At 38.9% G+C, this 12070-nt stretch overlaps 3 protein-coding genes across 4 annotated transcripts; 1 reads left to right on the plus strand and 2 right to left on the minus strand.

The window, feature by feature from the left end:
• Positions 1 to 1041: 1041 nt before the first annotated feature.
• Positions 1042 to 3258, plus strand: LOC137734645 (uncharacterized protein At4g00950-like). The gene is made up of 2 exons (XM_068473898.1): positions 1042 to 1916; positions 2782 to 3258. The coding sequence occupies exons 1-2, from the start codon at positions 1305 to 1307 to the stop codon at positions 2857 to 2859; spliced, it is 690 nt and encodes a 229-aa protein (XP_068329999.1). The 5' UTR covers positions 1042 to 1304; the 3' UTR covers positions 2860 to 3258.
• A 300-nt stretch (positions 3259 to 3558) lies between these two features.
• On the minus strand, positions 3559 to 6122 carry LOC137734646 (uncharacterized). Its single transcript, XM_068473899.1, has 3 exons — positions 5879 to 6122; positions 4480 to 4562; positions 3559 to 3858 (listed from the first exon to the last, which is right to left on the minus strand). The coding sequence occupies exons 1-3, from the start codon at positions 5955 to 5957 to the stop codon at positions 3829 to 3831; spliced, it is 192 nt and encodes a 63-aa protein (XP_068330000.1). The 5' UTR covers positions 5958 to 6122; the 3' UTR covers positions 3559 to 3828.
• A 1982-nt stretch (positions 6123 to 8104) lies between these two features.
• On the minus strand, positions 8105 to 11462 carry LOC137734466 (uncharacterized). 2 transcript variants are annotated; one of them, XM_068473728.1, is made up of 4 exons: positions 11335 to 11449; positions 10798 to 10967; positions 8968 to 9898; positions 8105 to 8816 (listed from the first exon to the last, which is right to left on the minus strand). In XM_068473728.1, exons 3-4 carry the CDS (start codon positions 9849 to 9851, stop codon positions 8348 to 8350), a joined length of 1353 nt encoding a protein of 450 aa, XP_068329829.1. In that variant the 5' UTR covers positions 9852 to 9898; positions 10798 to 10967; positions 11335 to 11449; the 3' UTR covers positions 8105 to 8347. The 2 variants fall into 2 exon arrangements, with proteins under 2 accessions (XP_068329829.1, XP_068329828.1); XM_068473727.1 differs by lacking the exon at positions 10798 to 10967 and having other exon boundaries at positions 11335 to 11462.
• Between the last annotated feature and the right edge of the window lie 608 nt (positions 11463 to 12070).

Raw genomic sequence — 12070 nt, forward strand, 5'->3', positions numbered from 1 at the left:
CCAGCTGGTATCATTCTCTTAGTGCCAACCCTTCAAACTTCAAACACTTTTAGCACTAATTGAATATGTGTTTCTCATGCTTTGAACCTTTAGATTTACAAGGACATAATCTGCATTTGCCTTGAGATGGGATGATTTTTAGGGCTCGTGGCACAGAGGAAATGGCCTTTTTGGAGGGAACTTAACTTTGATTGACAAACTAAAGTCCAAAAAAAGGGTCAGTAGTACTTCTGAAAAGGGTTGGAGGGGGTCAGTAGTACTTCTGAAAAGGGTTTTATTCTCCATCACAGGTTGGCATCCTATGCTTTCATAACACCAATCTGATGTTCTCACGTGCACCAAATTTCACCATGTGGCTTTCAAATTTGGTAGAAAATATCTAACTTCCTCCCATGCTTTCTGCCAAATGTCCCCATTGATTGGCACAGTACACAGGACTACCACAGCGTACAGTGAAGATAAGATAAAAGTCGTCAAATTGTTTGTTCTGGTGTTCCCAATTACAGAGGAGATAATATAGAAGTTGGTTTGCTTTTATTACTATTAAGACTGAAGAGGAATGCTGAAATCAGTCGTTTAAGTGTTCGACATTGATATTGGTCATTCCAGTTTTTGCTTTGATTATTATTTAAGAAGATAGGATTAGTTGCGAACGCATATAAAAATAATCATGATCAATCATATTTTACTTTTACTATTACTTAAAAGGAATGCTAGAATCAGTCGCAAACAAGTTCAACCGAAGCATGGTTTGCTTTTAATGCTATCCAAGGGGAATAGTAGGAACAGTCACAAACGCATATAAAATTGATTTTACCCGATCATTCGTTGTGAGTTCAATTAACATGAATAACCAGAATTAGTTAACAACGCACGCAAAATTGATATAACATTTTCTTACTTTGTGAGTTCAATTAGCATGACTGATCTTTATAGCAAACTCACATGAAATTGATATAGTCATTCATATTTTGCGAGTTCAATAAACATGAACGATTCAAATCAATTCAAAAGTGCACTTGCGACTGATCCTCTAACATTTTCCTATGCCCAACAGTAATTCTAATAAAAAACAAGAGAGTAGGTGCACTGGGGGCACGCCATCAATTACCATACGTTGGGTATTTCCTATCAATGAGCAGAGCAATAACACGAGAGCAGACCAAACAAAGCAATCCTCTATTAAAAGATGGATGTGACTTATAAGTGCTTTTGGCTTTCCTTTTTCCTTTGAGGACTTTTCTTTCTGTCTTCTCCTTCTCCTCCATTGACCCTTCCCCTTCACTCCCAAAACTGTTACAGCAATGGGGCTGGGATCTGATGAGGCAGAGCCGCCACAACTGCCCTTATTTTCTGCCCCACCATTTCACTCCCATGAGCCTTCAGGCACCCTAACTCCACCACTCCACTCCTCAGTCTCAGTCCCATTCCGCTGGGAAGAGCAGCCCGGGAAGCCAAGGCCCTGCACTGCCCTGGCCACCATTCCAAACCCAACTGACTTTTCCCGAAAGTGCTTAGAGCTCCCTCCAAGGCTTCTTCTGGAAGCCAAACTGCTTTCTCCCACAACAGTGTTGGAGGGTCCTTATGTGGGCAGGTCAAAGCTTCAGTCTTCCTCATTCAGGATGGAGTGTTATGGCGGTTTTAGCCCTGAGAGAGGAGGGGAGCTTGGTGCTCTGGTTCTGAGAAGGAAAGGGAAGGAGAGAGGGTGGTTTGACTCATGGGGGAGGAGGGTGTTGAAGGGAAAAAGAGAGGTTGGTGGGGCTAGTTATGTCTTTCCATCTTCTGTGGATGGAGAGAGTGACGGTGGGGGCAGTGTGGGAGGAGAGAGTGGGAGGTTGAAGATGAAGAAGAAGATGACAGGGATTACAAGGGTTGGGAGCTTTTCTAGTCTCTCTCATGCCAAGCCTCATTTCTGGGTAAATATTTCTTTCCTTTACTTGGTTTCTACTTTTAGTTCGCTTTTATATTTTGTATGAGTTCGCTGGAGAAAGTAGGAACTCTAGTTGGTTTTAATCCAAAGCCTTGTGAGGGTGCGAGGAGTTGCCCTTTTCGGAAGGCAAATTGATGTAGCTATTTCCTAGAGAAAGAGACAGATTTTTCTGGCATACACCGGGATATTTAGTCGTTAGATCTTGATTGTTGAAGTTTTGGCGCATATCCAGTCCTCTATTCATCCGGTGTAGGCCATACATCGAACGTGGTCGAATTTTCAGAGATGCCCAAAACCTCCCATGTGTGCCCAACTAAGCAGGTCTCTGAGTACGACAACATATATTGGTTTGTGTAGGGTATGCAAAGGAATGGAATGAGAATGTGAGGACATGCTACGTTGCTGGTTTGGCCAAGGCCGCGAGTGTATGTACTTATGAAAAAGTCATTACAGCCGGACAGAGATCCACTTCGGATCTTACCGTCCGAAACTCAAGGACTAGGCAATCTGGATCACTCAAATTGAATCTAACGGTCCCAATTAACTCATTTTGCCAGCACACCTCACACAAACCAAGGGCTCTAGACACTAAGGTTTGGAGATGATCCAAATACGTAACCCTTTCAAAATGCTTTTGTAAGAAGCACTTCTGCTCATAAGCGATTTAGCTAGAAGCATTTGGAATTGCTTTCTTCCAAATTCTTATATAATGATCTTTGCAACAACATTTTTAATTATTTCAGCCATGTGTGCATGCATTCTAAAAGCAGTTCCAAACAGACGCCTAAATTTTCGTTTAGAAATGTTGAAGTTACTTGTATTTGAAGTAAAAATGTCTTTGATATTTGCAGGCAACAATTAAACAGAGCTTGAAGCAGGCGGTTCCATGGAAGAGCAGAAAATTCAAGAAAGATGGGTTTGCGATATGATGATTTAGACTTGCCTATGTGCACCGGTAGAGTGTATCCAAATCAATTACCTGTCAAATGCTCTCGTCCTGTAATATTCTACGTTCTCTATACTCTAGCTAAGACTTAACAAACACGGCGTCGCCCACGGGGGCGGAAAACAGGGATGGTCCTGAATTGTGGGGGACTTTGTTACGGGTTAGGGTTAAGGGTTTAGGGTTAGTCCCCGTAAGGACATGTAAAATGAAAAAAGGCTCTAAGTGTGTTTGTGTAAAATTTAGCCCTTATTTTACTGTTTTCCATTCATCTCCGGTAGCTTCGACAACGGTAAAGTTCTCTTGTTGGAGAGGTTTCTGTAAGTGCTGTTTTCGTAACTGTGTTTGGGTTTAAGTAATGTTTTGATCTCAGTTTCCAACTTGACCAATTGGTTTATGTGCTTTATATCCTGTCAACAATCTTAGTACATTTTGCCTAATTTGATGTTAATCGGTCTTGCGTGAGCTTCCACGTCTGCGCATCAACACCGAAATGAGACGGAAATGACCAAAATTGTTAACAGATAACTCAGGAGACCAAATTGGCCAAATTTAAAACACGAGAAAAACATGGGGATCAGAAAGGCATCAAAACTGTGAATCTATGTTTTATATCGGGACAAATGAAAATTTTATACAAGACAATTGAAAGAAAATTGAATTCATGTGCAGCAAGCATAAAGAATAAAATGGAAGCAGGCACTTATATTCGGCATGCCTTCATTAAGCTTTAAATTGGGCTTCAAATCAACAAGAACAGCAGCAGCTTCGGCTAGTCGAAGTTAACGTGACAAGGAAACCGGTCACATGCTTACAACAAAAAGGATAATATTCAACATGCAGCATCGCTATGTTCTCCACACAAGATTGTCAGGCTTATTTCAATGCTCATGAAAAATGGAAAAAATAAAAAAAAAGGGCAATCGTTTGCCTGTACCAATGAATCATATCGCCCCTATTTTTTACCCGTCATACCTGCAACCACCTGTGAAAAATACCCAGGTAATTCAGAAATACGAGTGATAGTAAAGAAACAAGATAAAAGATCTTGTTAGAGTGTTGCGACTTGTGAGGGCGCACAATTTCTGGTCAAAAGAACAAGCGGACATGAAATCTATATTGAAACAAACTTAGGTCCTGTTCTCTCTCCAGATGGATATAGAGTTTTATTTAAGAATAGATCAAGATGAACTATAATTGAGCAGATAAATGGACAAAATCAAATCATGACAGAGCAAGTTGAGAGGATCCAATTTTTCTATCTTCTTTTCCTATCCTTGTCAAGTTACATGGTCATGGCTGTGTAAGAGCACATAGCCAACCCACTTAGACCTATTGGGAGAGGGCGCAAGTTTTGGAGGTTCATAAGAATTCCATGCAGACCACCAATCTAACTATGACGATGAAGAACACCATGGACTCTAATAAGATATGAGTTGAGCAGTCACTATATCCAAGTTAGATTAAGTTCAAATCCATAAAGGCATGAACCAACTGTGAACATTTTCTTTATGAACAACATAACACATCCAAGTGCTCTATGTAAAGTGCATAATTGGGCAAAGAATGAATGAAATTTTTAACTAACGTGTCGTTTAACACTCACATCGCTTAAAGCAGGCTGAGGGACTTGCTTAGAAGCTTCAAAGGAATCAAGAATTGGCCTTACTACAGCTGGAAGAAAGAGACCTGAAATTCCATCATAATAACCAGTCAGTTGAATATAGCCATAAGCCCGACAGGAGTGCCCTTGAAACCTTAACAGATACTAATTAGATGCTTCTTAAAATGCTTGATCTATTAACTTGAAAACATTAGGAACCAAATTTGACCTCAGTCTCAACGAGCAACATTGATCATAGTTTCTCGCGAGTAAAATGGATCACTTATCATATTACAAGTTCTATAGGAGGAATAACTTCCCAATCGAAAAATACAAATCTAATCCATTAGGAAATATTTCCTTCGCGGAGAATGTAAAAAGTTCCATACGATTATCAAAATGAGTATCCCAACTGCAGAGCCCACAGCTGTTTTCTGGCAATGACTGTTCCAGCCTTGGAAGCATATTGTTGTTCTACCAGGCTGAATCTATTGGAGAAAAAGAACTCAAGTCCTAGATTTCCATTCCCAGACAAATGAATGCACACAGCTACAAACATGTAATTCTTTCCGTCACAACAGCATAAGCGTAATCTAAACTTGTAATTCATTAGAGATTAAGGGGGTGTATTCAATTAGGAATTTGAGAGATTTTAATGGATTTATAAATTCATGGATTTTTATCGAGTTTAACTAATTTGTAGAGATTCCATGCAAAATTTTGATTCAATTCCCTCAAAATCTCATCGGGAGAGGTGAGATTTGTGGATGCTTAAAAAAACTACAAAATTTCTTCAATTCCCTCTAATTCCTCAACTTTTCCAAATTCTTTAAATTCTAATTCTAATTGAATACACCTGGAATGGTATAAACTTCTTTAAAATTCTAATTGAATACACCTGGATTTCTAAGGATTTCTAAGGATTTTAATAAACTATCTTAAAATCTTGATTGAATACACATTGAATTTCAGAGAATCACCTAAAATCCAGATTGAATACCCTTGGGATTCATTAAAAGAATTAAAATCCCTCAAAATCCCAATTGAATGCACCCCACTAAGATATAACGAAAACTTCAAAATTTCAGCCAAAATATTCGAACTTTGCCTCAGAACATGTATGCCAGGACTGAATTGGCATCAGAGAGCTGTACAAAAACAAAAACTGCACCTTTACGGCTCAAACATTCAAATCAAAATACAGTGGTGCACACAACATACATTATTTAATCTGAGCATAAAAGCAAAACTCCCCCAAATCGGAAAGTTTGCACACGAAACCAAAACCCAGGTTATGAAAATTTCAACCTGTGCACCAATTTTGGGAATTTGAATCCCATCAATTTGATCCTAAATTTAATAGGGATTTTGCGCGAGAGAGAGAGAGAGAGAGAGAGAGTACCAACGCCGGCGATGAGGCAAGAAGCTGCGACGACAGGCTCCTGAGCGACGAACATCCTGAGCTTCTCCATCACTGCCATCTCTCGGGTGTCTGTGTTTTGGGGTTTTGTGTGAGTGAGGGATCCTCTCCGTCGTCTGAGCAACAACCTAGAAGCTTGAAAGCTGGAACAAAATGGAAGCAGAAACGGATCTGCTTTGCAAACCTGACCCGGGTGAAGGGAGCTGATTCTTAGCGATTCGGGTTCAGTACTTAATTTAGGGCTCAAACTTGGGCTTCTTAAATTAACTTGGGTTGGATAACTTGATTTGGTTCCCACATGGAGACGCAACTTTCCGAGGGGTAATTATTGTTTTTGCTCTACAAGTTCGGTCCTGCTATCCTAAGATACTCACTTTGAACACCTGTAAGCAGGGATGGACAAAATACCCCGGATATAGGTAATCGCGGTTATCCGCTTATTTAAATTTCATGATTACGGTTATGGGTAACCATTTAGATAAATAAACGGTTATAACGGTTATGTGTATAACCGTTTATCTGTGAAATTTAAATAAGTGGTCATGTATATTAACCGTGGTTATAAACGAATAACCGTTTACCCATTTATTTTATATATGTAAAATTAACACAAACCATGTTCTTTATCGAACAAAACTTAGATCAATGCTATTGACTATAGTGCATGGTTTATATAGCTAATTATATATATTATGTTAATACTTTACATTATAGGTTAAATAACTCAAGAATATTGTCTTCTAAACAATTTTCGTAACCAAAGATACTTAACAAATATTATATTACCTTCATTGATAACATGGATTAGTAGTAATAATTTTTCCAAAAGATTAGGAAAATAAATAACAATTCCCCTCAACCCCACTCACTCAATTCAACCCAAGACCTGTTCCTCAAACATGTTGCAACTTGCCATTTCAGCTAATCCCTCACTTTTCTTAGCATTGTTACTGTAATTTATATATCCTATATTCCAATTTTGTTTTTTAAAACTAATTTTCTTGCTTTTTCATTCTCTATCAATTTAAAATATCGTCCGTAAATTATTATTTCAATTATTGGAATGATATAAAGACTTAAAAAATTAAAATATGGAAATGTATGATGAATGTATCTATAACGGTGTTTAATTGTAAAAAAAAAAAAAAAAAAAAATTATGACAATATTTTTTTTTTTTAATTTTCAAGTTGTTAAAAAACATGTAGACGGGTGAAAAATGGGTAATGGTAAAAAAAGAAAAAGATAAATGGGTTAAAAAGGGTAAATGGGTAAACGGGTATTAAACGGTTATGGTTAAATAGGTATGCGGTTATGGGTATGGTCAACCGTTTATAAATGGTTATAGGTATGAGTATAACCATTTAGGCAATTACCCAATGGGTAAACAGTTATACAGATATGAGCATAAACGGTTCTAGGTAAATAACTGCGGTTACCTACCCGCCATAACCGTTGCCCATCCCTACCTGTAAGAATCAAATGCATATTATTTTTTGTCTTCCGCTTAACAAAGTCAAAGTTCGATGCATTCAGATTGCCTCCAAAGTTATAATAAGAGTAAACCATAAGGTTGCTCGAGTTTTAATGTTGAACTTAATATAATATGAATAGATAGGTTATAGGGCTACGTGGCAATGTGACAATCACACGAACTACTTCTCATCTCCAAAAATTCTTAGGTGCTTTGGAGTACCCGGTACTTCATGTGTTTTAACCGTTAAATATTGAGTTTTATATCTTTTAACAAAGATATAACTGTTAAAACATCCGAACTACAAAGTAGTCTTCTATAGCACCGAAGAAAATCCCTCCTCTCTCTTGGATGGCAGACATAACTCTTCATTCAACAGGGACAGGACGGCAAAATTCTCCCTTCAAAATTTATAGCTGAGACGCCATTGACTTCTGAGACTTACAGGATAAGTCTCCTAAACCATCATACCACCAGAGTCAAAAGTGCAAGTCATAATCACAGCAAGTGGTCTAACGGTAAATGCGCGAACTACCACTCCCAATAAAACAAAGAAAATGTGAAAGGTTCGGGTTCGATGCTCTGATCTAGTGAGTCTGCTTAACTGTGGTCATGGGTAAGGTGATATTTCCCATAACCTCTTCAAGCCCAGAAGGAGTGGACAACCGTAATTTACTACCAGTTGTTTCCTTTTTAAAGAAAAAAAATAAAGTGCAAAGTCCTGAAAACAAAAGGAAAAATAACCAAGACTTGTGATAATTTACAAACGTAAGGTGGAAGAGTAACCAAATAAAATTTATACAAAATCTCATCCCTCCTCGCAAAGAAACTAACCCAAAACATCGGGGTATATTTACATACGAAATCTACGTAAAACCTGGACGAAATACACAAAGAAACTAACCCAAAACACACATTCCCTTTTGAACAATCATTACAAGAGGCATGAAATGGTCACAACTCAGAACAACTACACAACCTAGAAATGGGGTAACATCCACCCCACAGTCCATCCCAGGAGCAAGCCAGCACCAACGAGACTGAACCCCAATGCAAAAGCAACAGCATAAGTTGCAATGTCGTGCCTGGGTTCGGCCCTCCTTCCTCTTTTACCCTTGGCACCCTTACGCCAGTTCCTCCGCAGTTTCTTGCCTTTGGCTGGCATCCATAGAAGTCCCTCCGGAAAAACAGTGGCACTTGGAGGTTGTTCATTGTTTTTAATCTGGAGGTAAAGACTTTCCAGTTGCAGCAATTGGAACCACTGCTTATAGGCAAAGAGTTGAGAGGCTTGTCGGAAGAAGAGCTTAAAGATGTGCTCCTTCTCGGCATAAGCTTGCTTTGCTGCCTTCTCGGCTTCCCTTGCTCGTGTTTGAGAATGGCAGAGTGCTTCCATTAGCTGAGCTTTTGTAGGCTCACCCTCAGAAAGTTGTTGTATCTCCATTATGTCTCTGCAAGTAGAAATATAACTGATCTGACTGCTAGTCCCAAATTTTTTTTAAGATTGCGTACCAAGTGTGCTCTTAGAAATGAAATCTAAAATCTGAATAATTCTTAAATAACACGAGGACCTGGAATGTCAATCTAATATATAATAACCACCTGAATGACTTTTCGGAGTGCCCTTCTCCAGATGCTTCTCCCTTTCCAGAATCAGGATAGCCATGTGCAGGAGTGGTCATACTGGAAAGACCGGTTGCTTGGGCCTTTGCATCTAAAGATGTCCCCAATATCACATTCCGGTCAGAACATCCAATATCAGCATATGGATGTGTCTTATGATACATTTTCTGAGGTGGGGGAAGGTCGCAGTTCTCAATATGGTTAAGCGACTTCTGAGCAACCAAGGAAGCCAATTCATCTCTGTCCGTTGTCCGCCACCATGGTTCAGCCCTCCCACCTCCAATCCAAGGATAGTCACAACAAAACTCCTTGGGTTGATTGGAAACTGGGCAATCAATGGTATCCATCCCCATTATTTCATATTTTTTCTTCATTTCGTATTGAAGAGGTTCCTGCATGTTCTTACTATATTTGGCACTTACATCTTGCTTTTGGACTTCGTAACCTGTCTTCATACAATCAGCGGAGACTGCGTCAGTGAATTCTGCTTTTTGCTGGTGGACCTCGCTAGTTTTGGGTGTTGATTTCACGAACCCAGCTCTCAGTGTTTCCATGTCAGCCTCCAATGCACTTAACTGTTCGTATGTAAAATCTTTTTGGTACCCATAGCTAGGTTGCATTTGCAGCCACCATCTTGTATCCGGGGGTAGACTAGAATATGAAGGATTCCGATTGATAGGCATGAAACCAGTGGCAGGATGATATGGCCCTTCTGCTACATTTGCAGGCCCAGCATCAACCTGCCTAGTTGTCGAAGAAGAGGATTGGCAGCAAGCTAACTTGGGAGCTCTTTTGGCATCCTCCTGGACGAAACAACGATTAGCTGTTCTCTGCCACACAGCCCTTGCTTCTGCTGCCGCCATCAGCTTGCTATGCTTTTGTACATTTTACTTTGTAAAAGGAAAATACACTACACATGGTTAACAAAAAATAAAAAATATATCAGAATCTTAATCCAACAGAAAGGGTCGTACTATTTCACTACCGAAATCCCACTAAAGAAGCAACGAGAGAAAAACAAAACAATTATTCGTTCGAAGCATCCAAGATAGGTTCTAAAATTAAGATCAAGATAATGCAGGCTTAGCAAGCCAAAAATAAAACTTTACTATGTTTATCATTACTTCCGACCATGTTTATCATTACTTCAATATATTTGAAAAGTTCACAGTTCATTTGGAGAATGACAACTTCTGGAAGCTGCTAAAAGTCCATGGTGCCACTCGAAGTTCAGTAATGGGACACCGGGTATCATGATTTTACGCACTAGAAGTAGCTGAAATCCTTCATTACCAGAAAAACTATAACATACGCATCAAATTATAAAGCTTGCTATACTTTATATCATGATAAGGTGGTCAACCCAGCCACTTTGACTGGTGACAAATTCTTCCATAAAAAGGATGTTGATTTAAAACCCCGAATCTCCTTACAAGTCATACACAACTATGATCAAAGCGGAAATTCCTAGATTCCAACTCCACAACCTACTTCCCTTTCTATCAAGCTCGCTGCGTGCGCGCTTGACTTTATGGGAAGCTCACTCGAGGAGAATCACAAACCCCGAACCCCTAACCCCAATCACCATCATTCTTTTTCTTTAAAGCCAATGAGAAACAAATGTTACTCCTTATCACTCAAAACATATACAAAACAGAAGTCCAAACGAATCGAAACACCAACAGAATCAGAAGAAGAACAGAAACCAATGGATAACATAACTAGCAATTGCACGACAATTCGAAATCACGAAACATTAGAAAGCTTTAAAAACATTGATACCAATTAAAGATGTTGAAAAACTATTACCTCCACTGGATCAGTACAAACATAAAGAAGCTGAATATTCCTTCACCTGTCCTTAATCAGTTAATCCAACCCTTCTTTTATTTCTCTAAGATACCCAAATGCAGATGCCAAAGGGTTCTGAACGACCTTAATAACCCTTACACAGCCGGCAAATAACACTTACCATAATCCTGCCAAATTAAGCACCAAACCCCACTAACTTAATAAAAATATTCACAGACTAGGAATTAGCCAAGTTAGCGAGAGCAGTGTGCTCCGCCTCTGCACCCAAGTTCGATTCCCCTCCACGAAGTTTAGCATATATTAAAAAAAAAAGTACTTCATAAAAAAATTAAACAAAATGAATGACTCAGTTATGAAACAGAAAACCAGATTGATAATTTGACCACTATTAATTTATGAGCAAACCCAGATTAGCAAACAAGATGAAAAACAAAACCCAACCAAAAAATCTCTTAAAAAAAAAAAAACAAAAGCACCCACCAATTCAGTTCCATCAAACAGAAAGAAGAAGAAAAACAGAGAAGCAGAACAAACCTCTAAGATATTCGTTCAACGAAACGAACCGTTTTGTGGTTGTAAAGAGGGAAAATCAGACAGGGAATCTAAGAGGAAGCGAGAAGAAGATGACCCATGTTAGAGAAGAGCTTTTGTTTTCAGTTATCATTTTCCTACTTTTATGTTGTCGGTTTGCAGTTTTGCACAGCCACGCCACGCTTGCTCTCGCGACATCTACGACGCCGTTTTGGGGATACCAGCTTTGTTTTTGTCATGTGGGCCCATGTTTCATAATTTGGGTTTGAATACTGATATTCTCTCCAAGATGAGGGTGGAGGATGGGTCCATCCATATATGACGTAGGATGGGATTTGGCTGACTTGACCATTTGGAGTGTTATTTTGTAGTGTTTTTGGAGGGAACATTGTCACGTGGCAAGGCAAAATGGTATGGGTGGGGTGGAACCGTGGGAGAATTAAAGTGTCTGGTATTTAAGCAGTTACTCAACTGTTGTTAAATAAGTAGACATTAAGTATTTTTGGATTCATTAAAAGTATTAAAATTCTTCAAAATCTTAATTAAATACATTCCCTAAATACTGGTACGTGGATTTTAGGTCTAGAGCAGCACGATCATTTTTTTTTTTTTTTGCTATGGAAAAGCATGATCGCATCGTGCGTTTTCATCCTCCCCTCTCATGCTGTAGATTTCAGTTTTTTGTGGCAGTTTTTTTTGTGTGGTTTCAGTTTTGACGTCATTTTTTATTTTTTTAGTG

Source organism: Pyrus communis, chromosome 5, assembly GCF_963583255.1.
Source record: "Pyrus communis chromosome 5, drPyrComm1.1, whole genome shotgun sequence".
Lineage (NCBI taxonomy): Eukaryota > Viridiplantae > Streptophyta > Magnoliopsida > Rosales > Rosaceae > Pyrus > Pyrus communis.

Bases quoted from the DNA above. Each gene is read 5' to 3' on its own strand.
- LOC137734466 (XM_068473727.1), bottom strand. From the start codon at position 9,851: ATGGCGGCAGCAGAAGCAAGGGCTGTGTGGCAGAGAACAGCTAATCGT. The intron at 8,817-8,967 runs GTGGTTATTATA...TTCTACTTGCAG, and splicing joins CACTCCGAAAAGTCATTCAG to AGACATAATGGAGATACAAC.
- LOC137734646 (XM_068473899.1), bottom strand. From the start codon at position 5,957: ATGGCAGTGATGGAGAAGCTCAGGATGTTCGTCGCTCAGGAGCCTGTC. The intron at 4,563-5,878 runs GTACTCTCTCTC...ATGGAATTTCAG, and splicing joins TTGCCTCATCGCCGGCGTTG to GTCTCTTTCTTCCAGCTGTA. The intron at 3,859-4,479 runs GTGAGTGTTAAA...TATTTTTCACAG, and splicing joins CTCAGCCTGCTTTAAGCGAT to GTGGTTGCAGGTATGACGGG.
- LOC137734645 (XM_068473898.1), top strand. From the start codon at position 1,305: ATGGGGCTGGGATCTGATGAGGCAGAGCCGCCACAACTGCCCTTATTT. The intron at 1,917-2,781 runs GTAAATATTTCT...TGATATTTGCAG, and splicing joins ATGCCAAGCCTCATTTCTGG to GCAACAATTAAACAGAGCTT.